The sequence below is a fragment of the Cimex lectularius genome, unplaced genomic scaffold (assembly GCF_000648675.2).
Source record: "Cimex lectularius strain Harlan isolate CLEC.00 unplaced genomic scaffold, Clec_2.1 scaffold91, whole genome shotgun sequence".
Lineage (NCBI taxonomy): Eukaryota > Metazoa > Arthropoda > Insecta > Hemiptera > Cimicidae > Cimex > Cimex lectularius.
The window spans coordinates 1529470-1554475 of record NW_019394227.1 but is presented as its reverse complement, the minus strand read 5'-3'; the positions used below and the strand labels follow the sequence as shown (position 1 = coordinate 1554475).

Genomic DNA, 25006 nt, shown 5'->3' with positions numbered 1-25006 from the left:
AATATTACGCTAACTACAACACAGGACACACGTATGCAGACTCTCCCATTAACGGTAGTTGCGAACGTGAGTGCAAACTCTGGCTTAACTAGCAATCAATCTACAGATTAGACGACTACAACTGTAAAACCGTCTCAAAACGGAAATTATGACAACCCTTATTATCGGGGATTAACGCGGCTTGTCAAAATCGATTACCAATTTAATGAACATTCATTAATCAAGAAATTAGGGTTTCATTATAAGTTTTATTTTTGATATGTTTACACAATTTTTTTTTGATGTCAGTGCGATAGTTGTGTGATCACATCTTAATTGTAACAATAAATGTTGACTATCTAAGTACAACGAAAAATAATTATAAATTGTAAAAGACAATATATTGTTCAACAGAAATAAAGAAATACTGAAAAAATTTTCGGCACACACTTTTACGACCAGGGTTCAATAACTGGTTCAAGGAGTGAGGAGCGGTCAGGTTATATTTATTTCAAAAAACATCTTTTTCATTTTATTGCCGACATGTCGACCTTTATTCGAGTCATCTTTATGGTCTGGGTATATTAAAAACATATGTTGATTGTAATTTTATTAATTACACAATAACAACTAAATAATTAAGTTAATATAAAGTTTGATCCAAGTAATGGGTTGATGCAAAATTAACGCAGATTTTGAAAATTTGTTTTAATTTCACAAGTACTTATCTTGTAAAAAACCTAAATTCTCAAATCTAATTTATAGATTATAATAAATACTTTTAACTGATATAATTTCTACAAAACTTTTTAGTTTATATTGAATTTTATAAGAGTGAGGAATTGCAAAATTAAATATGTCCAAACTAGAGTTTTGTCAAAATTATTTGTAACGTGAATTTGATGCATTGTATTTTAAAATTTGTTTTATTTTTTTTGTCTTCTAAATAAACCTAAATCCTCCAATCTAATTTATAGATTATAATAAATACTGTTAACTGTTATCATTTATACAAAACCTTGTAGTTTATTAAATTCACTAATTTCGTGGTCCGCTTGACCAATTAATATAATACAATTAATTAAGGTTTTTAGTTGAGATAAAAAAGTCATTGGCACGAGCGGGATTTGAACCGGGATTTTGACATTTGAAAAATGGCAAAAAGGAGGGAAAATTCAAAAGGTGGAGTTGAGATGGGAAGTTAGTGTCCGAGTGGATCGAAGTCACGATAGATCAAGTGGTAGAGCAGCAGCGTATCTAGCCGAAGATCGTGGGTTCGAATCCCGCTCGTAACATTGACTTTTTTATCTCAACTAAAAACCTTAATTAATTGTAATATATTAATTGGTCAAGCGGACCACGAAATTAGTGAATTTAATGATTTAAAATGAAGTATACTTCACTAAAGCTCTCCGTGGCCATTTCATTTGTCGTAGAGAATCCAATCCGATACACGACATTTGAAAAATGGCAAAAAGGAGGGAAAATTCAAAAGGTGTGGTTGAGATGGGAAGTTAGAGTCCGAGTGGTCGAGGTTACGATAGCTCAAGCGGTAGAGCAGCGGCGTATCTAGCCGAAGATAGTGGGTTCGAATCCCGCTCGTGACACTGACTTTTTTATCTCAAGTAAAAACCTTAATTAATTTTTGTTAAGGTTGCTAAGGCTTTTTTCACCTAATCATTTTTTCAAATAAGGAATTCGACGGCTGGTAGTAATTTTTTTTAATTACTGAGGTTAGATTTAATAAAAAGAAGCATGTATTTGGAGTATGAACAATTTGGTGGTTTCATAGTATCATATAGTTGGAAATCTTTTCTTTTCAAAATATCTTTTTTTTTAAATCTTTTTGAATGCATTTTAGAGCCATAAACCCGCATTGTTTTTGGGACAACCCAATAAATAAATTATATTTGTTAACCTTGTTAGGATTAGTTTTTTGATCCTGATGAACGAACTCTTTGAAAGCTTAAAGAAAAAATGAGAACTAATTTTTTCAAAATTCACCTAATCAGAAAGCCATCTGTATGCATAAATTATTAGAGGAGCGGCGTATCTAGCCGATGATCGTGGGTTCGAATCCAGCTCGTGCCATTTACTTTTTTATCTCAACTAAAAACCTTAATTACTTGTAGTTTATATTGAATTTTACAAGAGTGAGGACCTGCAAAATTAAATATTTCCAAACTAAATTTTCGACAAAAGTTTTTGTGCGAATTTGAGCTTGGGCGAAGTGCGGCCTAAACCGTGCGTAACATCAGTACAGTTGAAGCACTGCGAATACGCTGTGAGCAATGGTTTCACAGATTTCGCATTGGAGATTTCGATTTCGAGGACAGGGATGCTCGCGGTAAGCCTTCCTTTGTGAACGACGACCAACTCAAAACGTTAATTGTAGAAAATTCACGTAAGGTAACACGAGAAATTGCGGAAGAGCTTAGTTGCATACAACCGTTGTACGCCATCAGGAGCAAATAGTTAAAGTAAAGAAGCTCGACAAACGGGCGTCGCACGAACTAACCGAAACCCAAATCAATCGACTCTTTACAATTTGAATCTGTCTTCTTTGCGCCACTAAAATGATCCATTTCTCGATCGAATCATCACGTGCGATAAAAAGTGGATTCCGTACATAGGAGGCGTACAGGTCAGTGGATGGGCAAGAATGAAAAGCCAAAGCACATACCGAAACTAAATCTGCACCCAAAAAGAGGTTATGGAGTGTGCATGGTGGTGTACTGCTGGGATTGTTCACTATAAATTCTAGAATTATGGTGAAATTACAACAGCAGAGAAATATTGCCAATAAATCGACAATATGCAGAGGAAACTGCAACGTCTTTGTCCAGCATTGGTAAATTGCAGGGGCCGATTCATCTTCACGATAACGCAAGGCCACATGGGGCAATACCAACTCTGCTGAAACTTAGAGGAAAAGAAACCTTCCATATTCGCCCGACCTCTCGCCTACAGACTTCCACTTTTTATGCGTTTTGATCACTTCTTGAGGAATAAAATTTTTAGCCGAAAACGCCTTCCAAGACTTTATTGTGGGACGATATAAAGATTTTTATGTCAGCGCAATAAAAGCGTTTATTACACATTGGCAAAGATGTAGATATTGTAATGGAAAATATTTTCAGTAAATTTCCTTTGTTTATAAAAATTAAAAAGAGTTTTGAATACCTTTTTAAAATCTGCATTATTTTTGCACCAGCACAATAATTCAGACTTACATAAAATGTAGTTCTATTCTTGTAATGTATGTAAGTTTAGTGTTTACGTGGTGAAATTGTTGTGAGATGTGAATTTATATCCTGTTATTTTTATTTAAATAGAATAGGGCCGGGAAGACGGTTTGCTTGGAAATTTTCTTGTTTCAAAGTAAGTGGCTTTTTTTATTCAAAAGACATCAGGAATGGCGATTGTCGGGATTTGTGATATAGGATTCATTCACAGAATACATTTACTGATATAAAGGAGGTTAATTATTATGAACCATAAAAATTTATTTGTTTTATATTGGCTAAGCTTCGGCTGAGATTGCAAGTTTATCTTCTGTAATCATGTTCTCTCTCTCTCTCTCTCTCTCTCTCTCTCTCTCTCTCTCTCTCTCTCTCTCTTTCTCTCTCTTTCTTCCTCTCTTTTCTCTCCCTCTCTGTAATCTATCTCTCTATCACTCTGTGAGTTAATGTAAATCATTTCTAAAAATATTTGTTTGTATCTGTTTTGTTCAGTGTTTAGTACTTTTATGTCGTTAAAATCGAAATCGTGTTATTGTCAATACTGTGGTGTTTAGATTTTTTGGTGGTGGTTAATACTGTGGGATTAGATTTTGGTTTTTCAATATCATAGTTATGTTTTTTCCGTTTGTTGAAATATTATGATGTGATTCCAACGTATGTGGGTGGCAATTTAAGCAATTAATTTTATAGATTATATCTGATTGGTTGATGCTTTTGTTTCTTTCAGTTTCTTTGGTGAATGTAATGCTTTTGTGTGTTTCGTGAAAGTGTCTAAGTAGGTTTTCTGAGGAGGGATTGCCTGATATGGCAAGTATGTCATCTAGGTACCTAAATAGATGGCGTATTCCTTTCCCAGCCAATTCTTATTTAATTTTAACTTTTTTACGCAAGTAATACATCACAACCACGAACCAAACACAATAGAAACAAGCATGACTTTAATATAAAAAGGATGAAAACTAAACGTACTGTAGAACCTAGAGATACACAAACAAATAACATTTAAGACAGAAAACGAATAAATGTGCAATCAAACCCATATACACACTCTACTTTCACATCATTACAAACACTACACACAAAAAGCTAACGTTCAGAACAAGACAACAACGAAACGAACACAAAAACACAGAACACTAACCACGAACAGATAATAACCTACAGCGCAAATAACTGACATCACGACCAAACAGTGAACAATATTATCACGCCCTCCACCGCAGACGCCCCTAGGGACAACCGACAGACCCAAAAACATATTAACCTCAGACAAAGTGAAAGACAGTCCTCACTGAAGTAGGCAAAATGCAGCAACGCGTTTGAGTAATCCAACAAACCAACAAGTGAAGACTGCCCAATAAGTGACTTATGCAGGTTAAGCAAGTTTCATACTTGTTTATATTGTCGATGGTTTTCGGTTTTCTATTAGGTAAGTCGCTTAATTTGTGTAGTGATCTCTAAACGATTTTTATATGTTCTTGTTGTATATGTCTTTTATTTTACTTCCTGTCCGTCCGATATACCTTTTTCCGCATTGACATGTTAGTATGTATATTTTTTTTTCTAGAAGGTTGGTATTGACAATGTATTGTTTTAGTAATTTTCCAATTGTTTGTGTTTTCTCGTGCTGTTTTTCTGCCTAATGTTGAATAGTTTGTACTTTTCTTTCCATTCCTATTTTCTGTCTGTTTTCGAGATGTTGTTTTATTTATTATTTTGCTGTTAGTTTTGTAGCCGTGCTATAGTTTGTATTAATTTAAATTCGTTTTCATACTTGCCTTTGATCAGTGGGATTGATTTTAGACTGTCATGAATTTCAGAGCTGTCAATTTGTATCGGTGAAAGGTTGGTATGATGTCAGTTGCAGTCTGTTTTTCTGTATATGACAAGTTTGTCGTCTTTTTTGTGTTCATATTTTGAAAAGCCACTCGCTACACATTCGAAGTATTCTAACATAATTATGACAAAATTTGTAATAAACACAATAGATTTTGGAAAAAAGGGGCTTTCCAAAAATAGAAAAACTTTGGCTTCACTTTGAACAACTAAACTATCTTCAAAATTAGTTAAATAAAATAAAATTTTATTGTTTGATGGTTTAGAAAAAGTAAAGACTATTCTGAATGAGATATTTGTATAAAAAAAATCCATTGAAAAAAATAGCGTTAAAAAAAATTAAATAATAAACACACAAGGTTATTTATTCATTATTTTTTTAAATCGCTACCTTTTCTAATTATGTATACGTAAATTGTAATATACTCTAACATAATATAGCATGATATATGTAACGTTTATACTTATTACACAAGATTACATAATCCGTTTTAATTTTACAATGATATCACGCAAATTTTCCGTAAATCGATGATCAACAAGCAAGTTTGAACTATTTTGATTAAACCGGTGACCAATTTAAATGCGACGACCTCGTTTCAAACTGATTTGGTCAATGTTGACACCAAAATGGGCTGAAAACCAATCAATTCTGACACGGTCTCACATACATCAAAGTTCGATGCCAGGTGTTAGCATTTGTTTGTCTTAAATTAAAAAGTTATTAATATACTTAAAAAAATAAGAAAACCTGTGTTATCATTTTGATTCTGATAAAAAAAACTTTGTTTTTTTTATGGCCGTTTATTATTGAAATTGAACTGAAATAAGAAAATGCCGAATTGGCTTTGGAAAAAGACCTTATGAAATTACTCAAAGAAGATAAATCGGTTATGTGCCCGCTGGAATTTTAAGACGATCTAGTTATGAATTAAGAGGGCAACATACATAAACAGAAAAGGACAAATCTTTCTTGCCAAAACACCACAGAAAGTAATCAAGGGGTGGAAATCAATGGCAATTTTATAAAATTTATCTACCAATTTATAACATTGTGTATTTTGTAGCAAAAAAAAATTAGAAAAAGATTTTTAGAAAAATTCAGATGAATTAATTTTTAACTAACGAAGAAAATACGAACAAAACAAGTGGGCAAAAGCACATGGCCTCTATTCTACTCTCATGAAATGGAACATTATATCCCCGGCGTACTATAATAATTCAAATTTATTCCAATTTTTTATCTATTTTTAACACAATTTTTATCTCATTTTATTACATTTTTGGTACAAATTCTTCATCCCTGTTTAGCAGAAGGGTGATAATAAATTTCAAGTATCTCAACAATAGAAATTTTTTACCGAGAACCATCAATCATCCTTTTGTGCCTTCATTCACGTCAGACTTTCGGCTTTAACTAATGCTTATTTTTAATCATTATCTTACTTTGATAACTTGTAGTATTATTTTGAAAATGTTGTTAATATAAACAGCAAAAAATAACTTTTTAATTTTTTTGCTTCGGATTAAACATTCCTTATAAATAAATAGTTTCCAAATAGAGCAGGCCAATAAAGTAACGTTATCTTTATTTTTCCACATGAGGTCGCTAAAATTGACCTTTTCTTCCACTGCGACCTTAAAGATTTATTGTACAATTGACCCTTCTTTATATACATACCTCCAGTAAGTGCACTACCTTCAAAATAGTTGAGCACTTTCCACGGTTCCTCTTCACTCATTTTTCTAAGTGAAAGAGACTCCTTTCCGAAGTGGCAGTTCTCTTTCTGGGTTAATGCTATGCGGTTCCGATGTCTCCGCAGGTTTATGGCAAAGGCGGAAAAATTTTGTCTCAGTTTTCCATGGTTTTAATAGGACAAATTGAATAAACAATGGACGGTATTTCTTCTTCGGTTCTTCTTATACTGGTAAAAATGTTGAGAAATTCTTGGACTATTTTTCACCTGGTGAATTCATCTAGTGTGTAGTTATTTCGTTTTTGTTCCACATTTAGCATACTTTGAGGTGTCAAGTTTTAGTTCTGGTCCAAATAGTGTGAGGACTTCACTTGCATTTTATAGTTCATTCCGCCTGTTCGTTAATCGGAGGATTCTTCAATGATGTTCTTTCAGTGAATGCTTCTGTGCATTTTTTAGTCCTTTTATAAATATTTCTTGTACGCGTAGTTCCATTCTGTAAAACACAGTTTAAAAAATAGATGGTTTGAGACATAAAGGTTTTCTTAGGTCAAAATATGACTTTTAACCCCTGCACCTTACTTTCTGTCTCTTTTTGGGAAATTTCTTCTTCCAAACATTCCTTGTTGATATATTTATTTGGATGGTCTGTAAAAAATTCCGCTTTAATTTCATGTTGTCAGACATTGTTACAGCCACTTCATTTCTTTAACCATTTCTTTAGGTTTCCATAGTGGGATTCTGTTTTAAATTAAGCTCTTTTTTTATTTGAGAACCTTAGTAGTGTGTATGTCATCATATCACCATTTCTACAAATTTGAGATCGCTTTGCATTTGAGATAAAACTGTCATCAAACGTTCATTTTATTGTTGCCATTAGGTCATTAGCATATTTGTAGTAAGGGGTAATAGTATAATTTTCTATACGATCAGGTCATCAACCATAAACACTATAAGAGTGGCCATGTTGTCCTTGTAATACTGTGAGAAATTGATCAATGTCTACATAAGTTAGACAATCTACATAAGTTTTTTATTATTTTTCAGCGAGTTGTATAGAATTATATAGTCGAATGTAAGATCAAATTCTGCAACCGCATTCATTCATTCTATGTTCATCTTTTTTGCTTTCCTCTCCCGTTCGCTCCTTCTCTCTCTCTCTCTCTCTCTATCTCTCTCTCTCTCTCTCTCTCTCACTCACTAACTAACTAACTCACTCACTCACTTACTCTCTTTCTCTATATATCATTCTATCATGTTTTATCTTTTTCTTTTTTACTTTTTCTCTCTCATTTTCCTTCCTCTCTCTCTCTCTCTCTCTCTCTCTCTCTCTCTCTCTCTCTCTCTCTCTCACGGCCTTTCTGACGATACATCTTCTTCCTATTTGTATATTTTCTGCCTGCTTCTCTGTCAGTCTGTTATCTTTTTGTCCGTATGTTTATTTATCTGTCTCTATATCTAATCACTCTTTCCCATTTTATAACTTAACATTGTCATACATGAATTATTTATAAACGTCGTGTGATAGAACAAACCTAGATATGACTAGGAACGCCTGCTAATCTACTATTAAATTGTAATATTAATTTACAAATTTGTTGTGAAAAAATCGCTAAAATAATCGGATAGTTGATAATGTTGAAGAGGCTGTTTGAAAAATTTGGACGGACTAGGTCATTGCCGCCCACTCCTCTTTGCTGGACTAACGCCAGTTTGGCCAAGGGGGTCCCTTCCAGATGAGAGATAATTGCAATTTAAACGGGAGGCAGCTGTCCTAATCTAGGCGATTTGCTGGATCCGCTGGGACGGAAACGCTGCACTTCTCAGGGTTGCTTGTCCTTTAGACCAGCTGTACTTTCTGTACGAGGTCGTCATAACTCATCCATAACTGCGTACCCTCAGCTGAGACCTCTACATCTTCCTAAATGCGAGCCTATCCCGTAAGAGTATGGCCCTTTGTCACTCCTTTTGAGGAAAACTAACCATGTACTTAGGGGATAAGTAACGACGACTTTGTCTTTGCCAGTTTCATGCGGGAGTTTTTATTTTATTTTCAATGTGTTTTATGTTTAAAACTGCGCATACCCGATGAGATCAATTCTAAATTTAGCATCTGACAATATTGTGCCTCAAGATGATGGTGACGACGACAATGATAATGGTGATGACTGATGGTGATTGATGAAGTTTGTTGTGATGTTTTTACGAGTGAAACCTCTTTTAAGATTTTCTAGGACGTAAGTATTGATAATTATTTCTGCTTGAAAGACGGAAGTGTACATTCCAAATTAGTTTGCATATATTTTCAGCTTGTACAAAACAAACCCCGATCCGGTTCCTTCGTTAGGTTTTAGATTCCTCTATATACCATATCATTGCATCTAACACTATCCTAAGTTCTTCCTCTCCTTTATTATCTGTTGCGAATTTTTGGTTGTTGTAAAGAATATTTCCAGGACCAAATGGTATCCTTTCTCAGTCATTCAAAGAGGAGTGCCTGATTTTATCAATCATTACTGTGTGCTCAATTCTCTATTCAATTTCATTGTTTTTGGAGCGTAAATGAGGTTTTCCTAGCTTTTATTTGTATAATTGTTTCCAGTGAAGGTAAGTTTAGCACAGTTTTAATTCACTTATAGGGGTTATCCTCATCTTCCCTGTTATTCCTAATTTTTCTACGCTGCCTAGTACTTCGGTAGCTAGTTTTTTTGATCTTTGGTACACCAGACTAGTTATCCAAGATTAGTTTAGCCAGCGGGCCATTTACGGTTTTAACCCCCAAGATTTCCTTAGGGTTTTTGAGGTCATATTTTGCATTTTGTTATGATATGCTGCAGGTGAGGGTCCAAAGCGAACTTTTTATCAAATTACAATTAATTAAGGTTTTTTTAGTCGAGATAAAAAAGTCAATGGCACGAGCGGGATTCGAACCCACGATCATTCTAAGAAGAGTGTCTGATTTTATCAATCATTACTGTGTCCTCAATTCTCTATCCAATTTCATTGATTTTGGAGCGTAAATGAGATTTTCCTAGCTTTTATTTGTATAAATGTTTCCAGTGAAGGTAAGTTTAGCAGAGTTTTAGTTCACTTATAGGGGTTATTCTCATCGTCCCTGTGATTCCTAATTTTTCTATGCTGGCTAGTACTTGGGTAGCTAGTTTTGTTGATCTTTGGTAGACAAGACTAGTTATCGAAGGTTAGTTTAGCTAACGGGCCATTTACAGTTTTAGTCCCCAAGATTTGCTTAGAGTACTTGGGGTTATATTTTACCTTATGTTTTGATATGCTGCAGGTGAGAGTTCAAAGTGAACTTTTTGTCAAATTACAATTAATTAAGGTTTTTAGTCGAGATAAAAAATTCACGAGCAGGAACCTTTTGAAAATGGCAAAAAAGGAGGGAAAATTCAAAAGGTGCGGTTGAGATAGGAAGTTAATGTCCGAGCGGATCGAAGTCACAATAGCTCAAGTGATAGAGCAGCGGCGTATCTAGCCGAAGATCGTGGGTTCGAATCCCGCTCGGGCCATTGACTTTTTTATCTCGACTAAAAAAACCTTAATTAATTGTAATATATTAATTGGTCAAGCGGACCACGAAATTAGTGAATTTTTATCAAATATTATTGCTAGGTATTCAACCTCATTTTTTAGCTGCAGCATTTCATTACGAAAGCCTTGTATTTTTATGATTCTCTTTTTGATTAAAGCAATTATACTAGTTTTCAGGGGTTTGCGTTAAGTCCCAATTGTGAAATTGTTCCACCATGTTTAATACTCTTTGGGTGAGGTCTTTTAATGTTGAGTTGAACATTTCCCTGATCAGTATGACAATGTCATCTGCATAGCCTTGGTTATAGATTCCACTTTTATTTAGTTTGCTTGTGAGGTATTCACGTTCCTTATTCTTGTAGATATACCAATGGTTCTACCCTTTCGTGATAGGGTGTGATGGGTATGATTGGTGGTGGGGGGGGTGATAGGTCCAGCTCCTGTTTCTCCTTACCCCATTTCCGTCTGTTTGATTAAAAGGGTATACACGAATAAACTTCGTAAAGGTGGAAAGTCATAGTATTATAAGCTATTAGAGTCGCATCCGTACCCCCTGTCTCATTCGTACAATTAAATTAGTTTTAGAGGTCAATAATCGTCATATGTTCAATAAATATTAAACCTTCGTTCTATTTTCCACGCCAAAATCACGCCATTGAGTTAACTGTATTAAAGTAGAGGGATTTTGTGTGTGTTTTATAACTATTTGGACGAACATTTGACACTGGCAGTAACACATGGTCTGTTAACTCACAGTCGCCTACATCTGCTAACCATAAAGAAAGATTAATTATAAAGTTCATCGTGTGTCAATACTAAGTAGTCCTAACAATCCGAATCGTGTTAAATTGACTGTTTTAAATTTTAAGACCATGTAAATTTTAAAAAAATCAATGACCACTCAGCGTTTTTGGCGAAAAATTCTCACGAGAATAAAGTTTAGGGAATGTTGGAAGGCTCTAAAAAAAGAAAACTGGGACACAGGTTTTGTCAAAGAGGATAACACCAGGGGGAAAGAGAATGAGCGGAAAGCAATTTTTTTGCATTCGACTAAAGCTTGTCGTCTGAATTACACCGAAATTGACGCATTTAAGCCTGTACGCTTACTCAGCTTGATTGATCGATCAGCCTGTTAAACAGAACCGCGATCAAGATTTAAGACTGAAACCGAGCAAACGTCTATGTTTAGAAAGGAAAAAAGAAAAACAGACAGAAATGGCCGTATTTAATATATTATGTTTCATTCAAACAAACCAATAATTTGTTCAATTTGTTAATTTTGATTTATATTTTATTATATCTTAAAGATTCTGCGTCTATCAGTTTGTCAATAGCCGTTTATTTTGACAATTTATTACTTTATTTTTTTATGACTGGTTTATGATTAAGCTTTAATATTAATTTTTGTTGAACAAGCAAAAGCAAGAAATTAACAAAAAATAGTTTTTCAGATAATAAAAAACTATGTTCTTATTGTATTTACTGAGGTTTTTATTCCAGTCCAGAACTCATAAGTTTTCAAAATACTGTTAATTCCAATGTTCAAGATCCAATAAATTTTAGAATTAAAAAACGCGTTAACAATCAACGTACTACTATTAAAACACGCCGGTAGTTAAATTACTGTAAAATTGAAATGCAGTTCAAACAAAAAGGTAGGGTAAAGTTGAGCGTTGGAATTAAACTGTGCCCTGTGGCTCTAAAGGATTTACAGTTTAGCAAACCTTAAACTAAGAACAAACGGGTTAAACAGCTCTTTTACATTAACACAAATTAAATTCCAACACGAGAAAATTATAGTTTTAAGAAAAAAACCTTCAAAAAAATTTAAACATTTCAGCAATTGTATGCAATGTTAAAACATGGACACATAATTCCGGTATATAGAGAGCGTGTAGGCCGCCTGATAGATTAACAAAACTTCATCAGCAAACTGGGATCCATCCTCTCATTACTAAAATAAAGAGCTATTCTGTTTTGCATATTTATAACAATGGGACATTACTTCTTGAATTCTGCGAATTTATGAACCTAGTTCTTCCAATCTGTTTGTGTTTCTTTAAGAAGAAGAAGAAGAAGAAAAATAACTTTATTGTGGGACTGGTGTCCCCAAAGAATAATTTACATGAAATAAATAAAATAAGTTCCTTCTAAGAAATTAAAAGTAAAAAAAAGATAGAAATCTTGGCACAATGTATACCAATAAGGCAGGACAGAATAAAAAATTACGAGAATATTAAACAAAAATAACAAATGTTAACGTGAGGTCTCTGCTTGGAGGGAGAGGGGGTGATTATACATGTGGGATTTAAAGGAGGAAAAGGAGGCAGCGTGACGAATAGAAAGAAGAATGGAGTTCCAGAGTTTAGGGGCTCGGATCAGAAAGGATCTTTCGAGGTATTGGTTGTATGTTGCGGAAGGACAAGGTCGATTGGGGATGAGCGGGTGTTTCGAGTGTGATGTGAGGAGTTGAATTGGAGGGATTGTATGAAGTAAGGAGGACGACGAGTGTGGATGGACTGGAAAAGAAAGCAACCTAGGACATATTGTGCACGGATGGTGGGGAATAGCCAGGAAAGTTAGGAATACAACCCCGACATCCGGAATCCCCGTGGGATTCTATACACAAATCTTACGCAACAATTCATAATACGCTTCAATCGCGCGTTCTCCCCCTCCGAGAGACCACCGTATGCCACACAGCTATAATCGAAGAAGGGAAGTATAAGTGGAAGATACAAGGCGTTGGCGGGTGGAGAAAGGTAAGAGAAGCCAGGACCGACGAAACAGGCTGAGGGAGGCAATGGAATGGCGGGAAATTTGGGAAATGTGAGAATGCCAAGAATCTTTTAATCATCGTTGGCAGATTAATTTTATTTTATAATTTTTTTTTCCTACGTACTGTGCAATTAGTTTGACAGTTTAATGTACGCCATTGACCATAAAAGATCTAATATGTTCTTTGAGTCGGCTTTATATCTTGTTTGTCTGATTTTTTCTCATAAATCAATTATTGTTTATGTATTATTTCAACTGTATAATGTCTTGAAAACTTTCTTATTGGTTTGAGTACAGTTTTTATATTTAGTTTATCAAATTAGTTGGTATGTTTTTATGTATTTCATATTCTCTCTCATTGAATTTCATGTAATGCTTGGTTCTGAAACCTCGTTTTTCATTATTATGTATTTAAAATCTAGTAGTGAACTGAGATAAGTGGAAGAGAGAAAAACCGAAAGATAGTAAGAGAAAGACAGTGTTAAAAGGTAAAGGAGAAAAATTGAGAGAGAAAGAGATTGAAAGAAAAAAGTTGAAAAAATTTAGAGAGAATGGGTTAGAGTGAAAATAAATGAGAAAAAGATAATGAGAGAGCAAATTATAAAGCCAGCGAGAGAAAGAAGGATAAAAGAAAGAGAGAGAGAAACGAAAGAGTGTGCATGAGAGGGAAAGAGATTGAGAAAGAAACATACAGAAAGAAGCTCGAAAATACTGAGTGCGAAAGAGATAGGGTTTGATAAAATCAGAGAGTGGTATAAAAAAATATATAAAAAGAAACGGAGAGACAGAAAAAAGCATAGAGAAATAAGTTCAGAAACTGAGAGAATAAGAGATAATGTCTCTAAAAGTGAGCTAGTGCCTCATAGAGAAAGATAAAGAGAGGGACACAGAAAAGAGAGAGAGATAGCGAGTGAGAGTGCAAGAGAATAAAAGAAAGAGACACAAAAAGCCAGCTAAAAAGAGAGAGGGGAAAGAGATAGAGTAACTAAAGGAGAGAGAAGAGAAAAAAAAGAACAAGAGAGACAGATATACAGAGAGAGAGAGAGAGAGAGAGAGAGAGAGAGAGAGAGAGAGAGTGAGAGAAGGACAGTGAATAAAACAAAACACTAACCTGACTTATCAAGCCTCCGAGGAATAATAATATAATAATAATTATTTTGTTGGCCAATTTTTTTTCAATATGTACAATATTACTATATTCATAAGGAAGGAGAGTCAAACACGCCTTTAATATTTTCAGTTATCCCTTAGAAAGCCCAATCTTACAACAGTATTTGGTCCGTAGGAGGTTGGGACAGTGCACACTTATTGAATTTAATTTTCATCTGATCGGCTAATTTGTGAAAATAACTATTATTGTTATTATTCAGTTTTGAAGAAACAGTGGTCGTTGATTATTTGTTACCATTCCTTATTATTACCTGCGGGTACTGTTTTGTTGTTTCATTTATTAGTTACTAAAGTATACTCATCGTTTTATTGATTTATCATTAATTTAGTTTGGAATGTGACAATATCATCTAATCTAAGCTAAAAGCTAAATGTTTAGCTCAACGAAAATTTTCAGGAATTCTGATTTATTACATCAACAATGAGAAAGTTCAAAGTTAATTAATTGATTGTATTTAGACTATCAGGCTTTCTAGAAGTTTTCTTCCTTTCTAAGAGAACTCAATCACTTATATTCAATTGCTTACATTCAAAGGTACACCCTCCCTTCAATATAAAATGTAATATTCAACAATAATATTAATCGAGAGCAAACATTTTGAAATTAATCCGGTCGAACTACCCAAAGGGGACATTGAAATGATCGAGGGGAAAGGCAAATGCGATTACAGCGTCTAACCTGAACGTGTTCCGAGAGAGGCGACAATAATTATGAGGGAGGTGAAGAAGAGGACCGAACCAAGAATTCTAGATATAAGAACCAATTACAGCGGCCTAGATAAGTCAGAGGCCCTTTCCCCTGGTTAAAGTTTATCTAAGAAACGACGTCGTAATTCCTTTGAATCCCTTACTTAAAACCAGCATGTCAGGAACTTTTTCGCCAACTTAAATATCATTTATCAACATCATTTATTAAACATTTTTCGAGTATATCAATATATGCTTTTCCTATATTAGATTATTTTTCATGCTTTGCGAGAAAATTTTCAAAGTAAATCAAAACCAAAGTTCGAACATAATACAGGGTGTATCAACTTCTTTAGTCCACCCATTTAATTCGGCAAGGATTAACTTTAACAAAAAAATGGTATTTTTTTGATAGATGGACCATGTCTGAGTGCTGCCCGATTTTTGATCTTTTGCAAGCGAAAAATATGTTCTCACTTGTTTTGACCAAGTTATCGTATTATCTCCCATTTTGTTTTAGCTTTCTTATATAATTGTAAATACGTATTTAAAAATATCAATGTTCCTAATTATATTATATATTTTTTACTCTTCTTTTATATATTGAGTTCCTTTTCAGGTGAAAACCATCATGATGGTTGTCTATATCCTGAAAAGAAATCAAAGAAATATAGTTAAATTTCGAATGTAAGTGACCTCCATTATTGTAATTTCTGGTTTTGTTACTTTCGCGAAGTTAATGCTCTTGAAATCATTTGGATTCTATCTATGAATGAACTAATCACCATTTTCGAAATAAACGGGTAGGGCCATCTTGTTATTACAAAAAGCATAAAAAGCATAACCCCCACGCGTCTTCCGTTGGGTATAACTCAGAAATACTCGATCCTATCAAAATGTTACTCTCAGTAAGAGTGGCATAAAATAAGCTCTAAAATCGAACGGTAAAATAAAAATGTTGGAATCTCATTTAAAATAACAAAGTTCATGTCATTTGCCTGCTAGATAAAAATGTTATGTTAAATCTGTTATCACCCCGCGATTCCTAGCTAAAATTAGCTTGGGGTTTGTACAAGAGTATTTTCTTCTAAAGTTAATCGGATCCGAATTAAATGATTTGACTACAGAAATTGATTCACCCGGTATATAAATTAATAATTCTTATAATGTATATTATATCTACGCTGAATTATAGAAGTTGATACACCCTTTATACAAATGTTAAATTTTATAAGAGGAAAATTCCTACGACTCAAAATAGAAGGAGAAAAAAGATTGCTAAAAGGTAAACGTTACAAAAATAACTAGAATTATAATCTCAATTTTTCAATGTCGTAATAAAATTTAAAATTTATTGGTGAAATATTCGGAAATCGTGAGATGTGGTCTGGTGTGACGTATGTTTAAAAAAAAATTTCTTTATCGTGCCAACGTTTCGATCATTATTGAGCCCTGAAGATGATCTCAATAAAGATCGAAACGTTGGCACGATAAAGAAAATGTTTTTCTGAAACATACGTCACACCAGACATCATCTCACGATTTCCGAATAATCATCGACTAACGGTCACTAATCACCACACATTTATTGGTGAAGTTTACATATCTGTTTATTCGTTTGTTTATCATTGTCAGGTTTTGCCTAAAACATGTTTCTGTGTGTTATTTTAAACGTTGTATCGTCTATTTGCTCGTACTTGAATTGTTTCACATCCAGACGAGATTTAACGGGTATAAAATCAACTGAAACGCCGGTAAACAATAATATTCTCTCTGGGTAATTTGCAACATGGTTATTTGCATTATAATTGAGAAGAATGCACTTTCCAGTTCAAGCTCACTTGATTCCATAGAAGGGCATTTATATAACTAAAAGCTAAATTATCTATTTCACCTAAATGCCTTACATCGAATGCATTTAAGGCTGGTTAAAAGACTTTTTTCTCAGTTTCTAAACAACTCAATTCTCACTCATTAAATTAAATTTCCGTAAATTTACCACCCGTAGGATTTCAGAAGGGTACTCAGATCTTCAGGAAACCTCCTTATGCAATATAGGCGACGGAGTGACGGGATTGGGTCGACCTATAAATAAATCTCACAAGAAGTTGTAAAGGAAACTTTATCTTTTCCTCCTGTTTACGATTAAATAAAGGAAACTTATTCTAACTGAGATGTTATTTTTATTCAATAACCTCGAGACGTCGAGAAAGCTTTTCCGCTTTCAATGGACATATTGTCAAAGTGCATAAATACAAGTGGATCCCAAATTTAACTCTGTCAAAACACTGTTTTTTTCAGATTAGAATAAAATGGTTTCTTGATGTAACTTTTTTTTTAAAGAAGTGTCCTTTTTAAATATGCAAAAGCCAATCCTTTTCTGTCAGAAATAAACAATACATAAAATATACAAAGATATAATATTCATAATAAAATTGCTAATAACTTTTAAACATATATTTTTAAATTAACTAATCTTAGTTTTATACGTGGAGCAAAACCATTTTTTTATAACAAATTAAATATTTGATATAATACAACCATTGAGGTAAATTAAATTGAACCCATTAAGGTTTGTCAATATGTGTCAAGAAAACAAAACATTTGCTATACCAAAATGGACCAGGTTCACATCTATAATTAATAAGTCAGTTCGATATTTAACAATACGTTCGTTTATGTAAAATATTAACACGACAACGAGCTTGTGAAATGTAAATAAATCATGCTAAAGTAAATATTTAAACAAATTCTAAAATATAAAAAGAATTTCAAAAATTATATCCTATTCACCAAAACGTATGCATTAACAAAAAAATTATTAGTATTAATTATGAATAAGCATAGAAATGTAATATTTAGTATAATCAAATAAAAAAATAATTGTCTAAACAACTTCGGGTATCTAATAGTAATAGTAAGTCAAGCTGTATTTTAACATTTATTTTGTATGTATTATTTTCTGACTGATAACTATAAATAATTTTATTTTAAATTGTTTTTCCTGATACCATAATAACAGCTAAGGTTACGCCTATCTCTAAAATTAAAACTTTTAGAAACTTATACTAATTTTCGGAAGCTTTTTTGAAGTTGTTATTAAAATTAAACGTAACCATTTTAAAATCATCAATTTAGAGGAAAAAATCGATTTGGTTTTCTCTAAAGTAGTTCTACTGCATTTGCACCAGTAACACTAGTAAATCCAATTCTTTATGCTTTCAAAAAATAGTTTGACAGTTTCTTAAATATAGATTTTGTTTCAAAAATTGCAAGTCCTCGAAATTTATGATGAAAATTGTGATTTAATTATCTATTATCTTTCAGGTAGGAGGCGGTCCATTCAATAATAAATCTGATATGGGCTATTTGAAAATTGGTGCTCCCAAGGGTCAATACTGGGGCCGTTTCTGTTCTGGAAGGTTTGTTGTATTGGCGTGAACCAAACCTATCTGCACATGTTGATAATTATATTTCTCGAACAAAATTTTTCGAAGCTGTAAATAAAATTTGTTCTGAAGTTTTGTATAGACTAAAAACTGGATCACATCGAGAATGATTTATTTGCTAAACAGTTTAACATCATCAAATTATGTTTTGAGATTTTCTTTGGCTACTTATAATCATTGCTTATGGTATTTAGAAGTTATGCCAGTCAAGGGTATTACTATAGTATCTTTGTATATATTTTTATGTGCTTTTGTACGTTTTTGTTTCCTACTCTACTCTTTTAATCCATATTCACTTTAACAATATTAACTTTCAAAGAATAAGCTATCACATGAATTTAATTTTTTGAATAATTTGATTTTAATTGTTTTGTTTTAGGCTGTCGAAGAGGTCTTCCAGGGGGAAGTTCTAAGGTTCCAAGGGCTCTTGGCGAGTATAGTTGTGATTCTCCCTGGGCCTTGATCGAATCAGCCGTCGACGCGATGAACACAATTCAAGGCGACATCGAATTTATACTCTGGTCGGGGTAAGTTTATTCATATTTTTTTATATTTATTCCTTTTCGAACTTATATTAATATTCTTCGGCCGAAGAGAAAGGACGGGGAAATAAAAAAATGTCCCCTGTACTTGCGCACATTATTCCGGGCACGTTAAAGGGACAACAAATGGAAAGGTAGGAGACCTTTATCTGTTACACAATTCAAAAGGAATTTTCCCGGTGTGTTGCCTTATTCCATTTTGGAGGAGAGCATTTATCGTGCAAAACATAGAAAATGGGAGTCCTGCCTACAATTTTAAGCTGAGGACAAATTTAAAAATACAATATTTTTCTTTTACACCTGAAAAATCCCCAGATGATTACTGCCGTTCCCACTTGTACAAGGAGTTTTATAGCCTCTCACGTCTATATTTTGTATTAATATTATTTTAGTTGTTGAAATAAAAATGAAATTTCACATCAAACATTAATAATCAAATAATAGCCATTAAATAATCTAAGTAGTAAGAATATATTGTTAACAGTCAATGTTTCTAGATTTAGCTTTTTTTTCTTTTTCTTTTTTCGGCCGGCTAACTGCTTCGGTCATGGCCGACACCACGCGTATATCTTTCCCACATTTTGAAAAACTTCCTACTTAACTTCATTCTGATTTTCATTTGATATTCTGATCTACTCATCGGACCTTACGGTTTTTGTTGCATTTCTCTTTGTATCCTTGCATTTCTATGTGGTAAATTGAAGTATTTGACCATTTACATACGCACACATTCATAATACAAATTTATACTAATAAACCTAGTTTTCTAATATTAAAAAAGTGGAGGTCGGTAAAATGGTTCTAATCCTACCGACCTCCTTCCATTCTCGCGAATAAATACATTCAAACGGTATGTACAAATTCCACTCATCCATAAAACTAATCCTAAGGTTTTTTTGACGGGCCTGTGGAGTACTCGATATTCCTCGACAGCCACGTCCATTCACACATAACCTCTCACGCTAATAAATACGCTCATACTAGAAAGGACTCAGCATTTCGGTAGTATTACTACAACCAAGAGGCTGTCGACCCTTCCCTCAATCATACTACAAATGTATCACTAACCTAAATCGGTGGGCCTGTGAGTTACTCGATACTCAGTCACAGCCGCACCCATGCATGCTAAACCACTCACGCTAATAAATACGTTCGTACAATACAATGGGGGGTGAACCACATGTGGGGGTTATATGCAGCTGTATGCGTTTATTGATTTTAAATATGTCATAAGTCGATCTTTATGGTCGCTGTTATGCGTTAGAATTTTTGAAAGGTAGGCGCACCGCTCTCTGTGTCGTGCCAGCTGTTCGCATTCTTCTAGGATGTGCTTCACTGTCACAACTGCACCACACAGAGGACATACCCTGGGTCTCTTTGTAATTAAGAGGAGGCCATTCGTCAGCCTCGTGTGGCCTATCCTCAATTGCGTGAGAATAATCCTGTCTCTCTTTTTTCATCTCATTTTTTTCGTGACCCAGGGTTTTGTTTTCGGTTTCACTACTTTCAACTTTTCGGTCATATTGTCCCAGCGGATTTGCCATTCACTCCAACTTAACGTTTTCATTGCGTTTTTGATGTCTGCTGGGCTGATCGGAAAATCCGGAAAATCAGCTTATTATTATATATTTATGAGTATCGCTAAATGAATTCAAGCGTAAATAAGTTATAAACATACAAAGAAAAACAAAGTGGAGAATTTTCTTCTGCAGATATAATGATAAAACAAGCATAGGCTCATTTACAGAAATGAGAGACAGAGCAGTGGAATTTGGGCAAAAAATTAAAACTAATCCTTAATACATAATGCCATATATTTCAAAATACATATGATCACTTTACCAACTAGTTATATACTGATAATAATTAATTGTAGAAAACTATACTAACGATACATTCTCCTGCACAGAGATGATAGATCTTAGGGCTATATATTAAGAAAAGTTTATTTGAACCTATCCTCCATCACGTTGAGCGCCCGAAAAGAGAAAAATCGGATATTATGTAATGTTTTAATTATTTTTCTATAATTAAAGGACTTGTCTCCATTATTAGGTATAGGTCCAGCACATTTTGAGATTAATGCTCAGGACGCTACGAAAATTTGTAAGCACCAAGGGGAAACGTTCTTACTGAAAAATAAGAAGAAATTTGGCAGAGTTTCAGAAAACAAAGTTTCAAGTTTTTACGCAAATATAATTTCAATATTTTTTAAACTTCGCATTTTTGGGAATTTTTAGAAAATTACATGTAACAGAATTTATTTGTTTTAATCGATATAATCTTTTTTACCTATTTTTATTTCTTGCAATTATCTGTCAGCAAATGCTACTTTGCAATTGAGACGTTTTTAAATTGAGATTAGTTGATGCTAGGTCTGTGAATTGGTGAAGTCATGCTGAACCGCCATTGAATCACTTATTCGGTCAGTCTTTACTGATGGGTTTGTTGCACTGGTCGGCATTGCTCCATCTTCAGTTAGGAAACTGTAGTAAAGTGGAAAACAGTTCTTCACTGAAGATGGCGAAATGTCGAAACGCGTTTGAGAAGTTCGCGAGTGAAGATGGACGCAATAGGTGAGTCGTGACCTAATGCCGGTTTAGCAGGATATAATAATACTTTATAAAAATATTATTTTTAAATTGTTATTAAATGTAATTTTGTACTTTCTGTAGGTTGTTTACAAATAATTTATTTGGACGGTCTTTTAACTGTAGAATAAGGACAATTACTACATTTTATAAATACTATTTGATTGTATCTATAATTTTATAGATTAATTATATATAATTCATCTATAATTTTGAGAATCAATTTCGGGCTATTCACCCTCGTTTGTAATTGGAAAATCTATTGTTATTTCCCACGAGCACCGCCAATGATAATATAGAAATAATAATAATATATGTAAATACTGCGTCATAAAACCGGATTGAAAAAGGTTCAATGAGATAAAGATACATAGCACCATGCTCTGTGCGTTAGAATTAAAATATTGTATTAAAATAAAACAAAATATGTCTTTTATGAAAGAAAGGCGCGATGTTTAGTTGACATATATTTCTTTGCCTATCAACTTAAATTTAAAAAATATGGTGGGTCATTTAGCGTTACAATACTCGTGTCTATAACTTTCGATTAAATGATCATTGAAGTAGATCAAATAGCCAAAATATATACAACCCGAATGTGAATGACTGCAATATTACCAAAGTACGACTGAAGTAAAATATGAAATCATGACGTTGATTGCGGAGATAAATTATTTGAATACTTTCATTCGTGCCTTTTATTCAATCGTGACCGTATTTAGTAGCGAGAATAGTTGACCGTGGGGGCGTCGGTGGCTGCAACGGTTTAGGCGTTGACACGGCGCTCATCACTGTAAGGTAAAGGTCCCGGGTTCGAATCCATCGGCCCTGCATTCGGACCCACATACTTACAAATGGGCTTTTTTTCAATAACACCGGCACCCCGAGGGTTGATATAAACTTTGCTGTTGCGAACCCTCGTTAAAAAATGGGGGGGAAAATAGTTGACCGTGTATAGTCGAGTGTGATGGTCTGAAGTTGTGTCTCTGAAACTTGATAACATACATTAATCGTCTGCTTGCAGATATGAAATTGTCTAGGCTATATATACAGGGTGAGTCAATTTTTGACGCAACATTGGAAAATCAACGCGGGTGCGTTTAAATCTGACTCGAGGCTTATTTCCTTTGATTAATACATTAATAAAAGAAACTGAGTCAATTTTTGGTGCACCATAGAAAAATCAAGGTTGGTGCGTCTAGTTATGACTCGGCACATTTTATTTTGTTAGTCTCGTACCAAAAAATAGGCGAGTCACTTTTTGACGCACCATTCGTTACAAATTAGTTTTAGTAGGTTGGAAGGAAAATAAACAAAACCAATATTGTTAAAACATTATTCAAACACAATGTAAAAATTAAAAAAAAAAATCTTCACAAATTAATCTGATTAAGGTTTAAGAGTATTTGTTTTCATCCGATCATCGTTTTACGACAGACTAGGCTACTTTGTTGCAGCAAATGGAGTTCTGTTGGAACAATTATTATAATGATTTTGAACATTTTTGATTTGCTAACAAAGGAGATTGTTACATTTATTTAATTTTTTTTTACTTTACCAGAAAAAAAGAGATTGTTATATTTATTTAATTTTTTTACTTTACCAGAAAAAATACTCTTAAACCTTAATCAAATTAATTTGTGAAGAATTTTTTTAAAATTTTTACATTGTGTTTGAATAATGTTTTAATAATATTGGTTTTGTTTATTTTCCTTCCAATCTACTAAAATTAATTTATAACGAATGTTGTGTCGAAAAGTGACTCGCCTATTTTTTGGTACGAGTCTAACAAAATAAAATGTGCCCAGTCATAATTAGACGAACCAACCTTGATTTTCCTATGGTGCACCGAAAATTGACTCACATCCTTTTTTTAATGTTAAAATCAAAAGAAATATGCCTTGAGTCAGATTTAAACGCACCAACGTTGATTTTCCTATGGTGCACCGAAAATTGACTCACCCTGTATATGTAGACTGTGAAATGATGGGTAAAGCACTATACAATATCAAAAGCTCAGGAACTATGAGTGAATGTATTTATAAGCGTGAGTGTTGGGTTTATAGCGGCATATACAGACCTACTGCCGATACAGCGAGGTTAATTATTGTGACATCGAGTAGGGTGGCAGGCCTTAATTTTAAGTAAGGGTTTGAAAAGTTTTACCCTGTAAGTCTGTATTTATTGGCGTAAATGGTGGGAGGAAATCCAAGTTCCTGCCGGCCTTTCAACTGTATTTATAGTTTGTATATAATTTTATAGTTTTATTATAACTTTATAGTTTTATGGGTGGATCCTCAGTGGTATTTAAAGTACTCCTGGAAAATTTGTGATGCTTCTGCAATGACCCTGGATGCATCCGGTCGAGAAATAAAATTCACCTTGTAGATTGTTGCATTATTACAGTTCCAATAGTTTTATTTGAAAAAAATAACAAGCTATGATTCTTTATAATTATTCTTATTCAGAACTTTTGTCAATAAAGTGAAAAACAAACAGATTTGAAAGATATTGCACTATATACATGGATATTTTTTTATTTACAATCAACGTTTAGAGGGTTGCCGATTTTATGACAGGGTTTCGGATGAGCTCCAATTTCGTGATTCTCCCGTTACTTACATTGAAAGCGGACGTCATTGTTCATAGGGCTTATTTATCTGACTTTCCCATCGTTGACGTTGAATGTCAGGCCGTTGTCAAGAACAACAACGTCGATCGGCCAGTGCGTAATGATAATTCCGAACCGGTCGGCCGTTAACACTTGGATTGAATAGCGTTGGGGCGATAAGAACTTGTGCTGGCCTAAAGTAGACGAACTGAGATAAAAAGAAAAAGACAAACAAGCCACGGCCAATGCTGTTTCCGATCGGCAACTAACGAGAAGGGCCTTATAGTCGAACCATGTCACGTTGCGGCATCGAGAGCCCAATCGAAATCCAACACCAACGCTACTCACTTTTTTCCTTAATGAGTTAAAAGCAAAGCTCATTACTGACCTCTCATCATGATTGGTTTCCTGTTTTCCTAGAATTAATATAAATTAATGCAGATCCTTTCATCATGTTGATGGAGATACAATAAAGTATAATAAATTTCTCTGTGATTTCTCTTAATTAATATCAAAAGCAAACGATTAATTTACGTTAAAGTTTCAGAGACACAATTTCAAACAGGTTTTTTCATGTCAACTATGGTTGCAACTATGTTACTGAGGATTCTACTGGTCTCATTCCTGAACACTCCATTATGTTTGTCATATTAAAAATTTGACATTTAATTATATAAAATAAAATTTTAATATTTTCAAAAAATAACAAATATTAATATAAATACATAAACAAATAAATATTAACAACTTAAAATTAACAAAAACAAATAAGTAAACATCAATATTAATATATAAATATTCACACTGTTGAGAAAGAGAGGAGAGAGTGAGAGAGAGATAAAACTCCTAAGAATAAGAAAAAAAAATTAAAATTG

General features: G+C 33.6%; 1 protein-coding gene across 2 annotated transcripts in view; it reads left to right on the top strand.

Annotated features, from left to right (window-relative positions):
* The window catches only part of LOC106673997 (acid sphingomyelinase-like phosphodiesterase 3b), a 151312-nt gene that overhangs the window by 6148 nt on the left and 120158 nt on the right, over positions 1-25006 (top strand). The window contains exons 1-2 of one of the 2 annotated variants that reach the window (XM_024230348.1): positions 18278-18360; positions 18767-18914. In XM_024230348.1, the coding sequence (XP_024086116.1) occupies positions 18871-18914 (44 nt within the window). In that variant the 5' untranslated portion in view covers positions 18278-18360; positions 18767-18870. Of the gene's footprint in view, positions 1-18277; positions 18361-18766; positions 18915-25006 lie in introns of those variants that run through there. The other variant, XM_024230347.1, reaches the window with a different exon arrangement.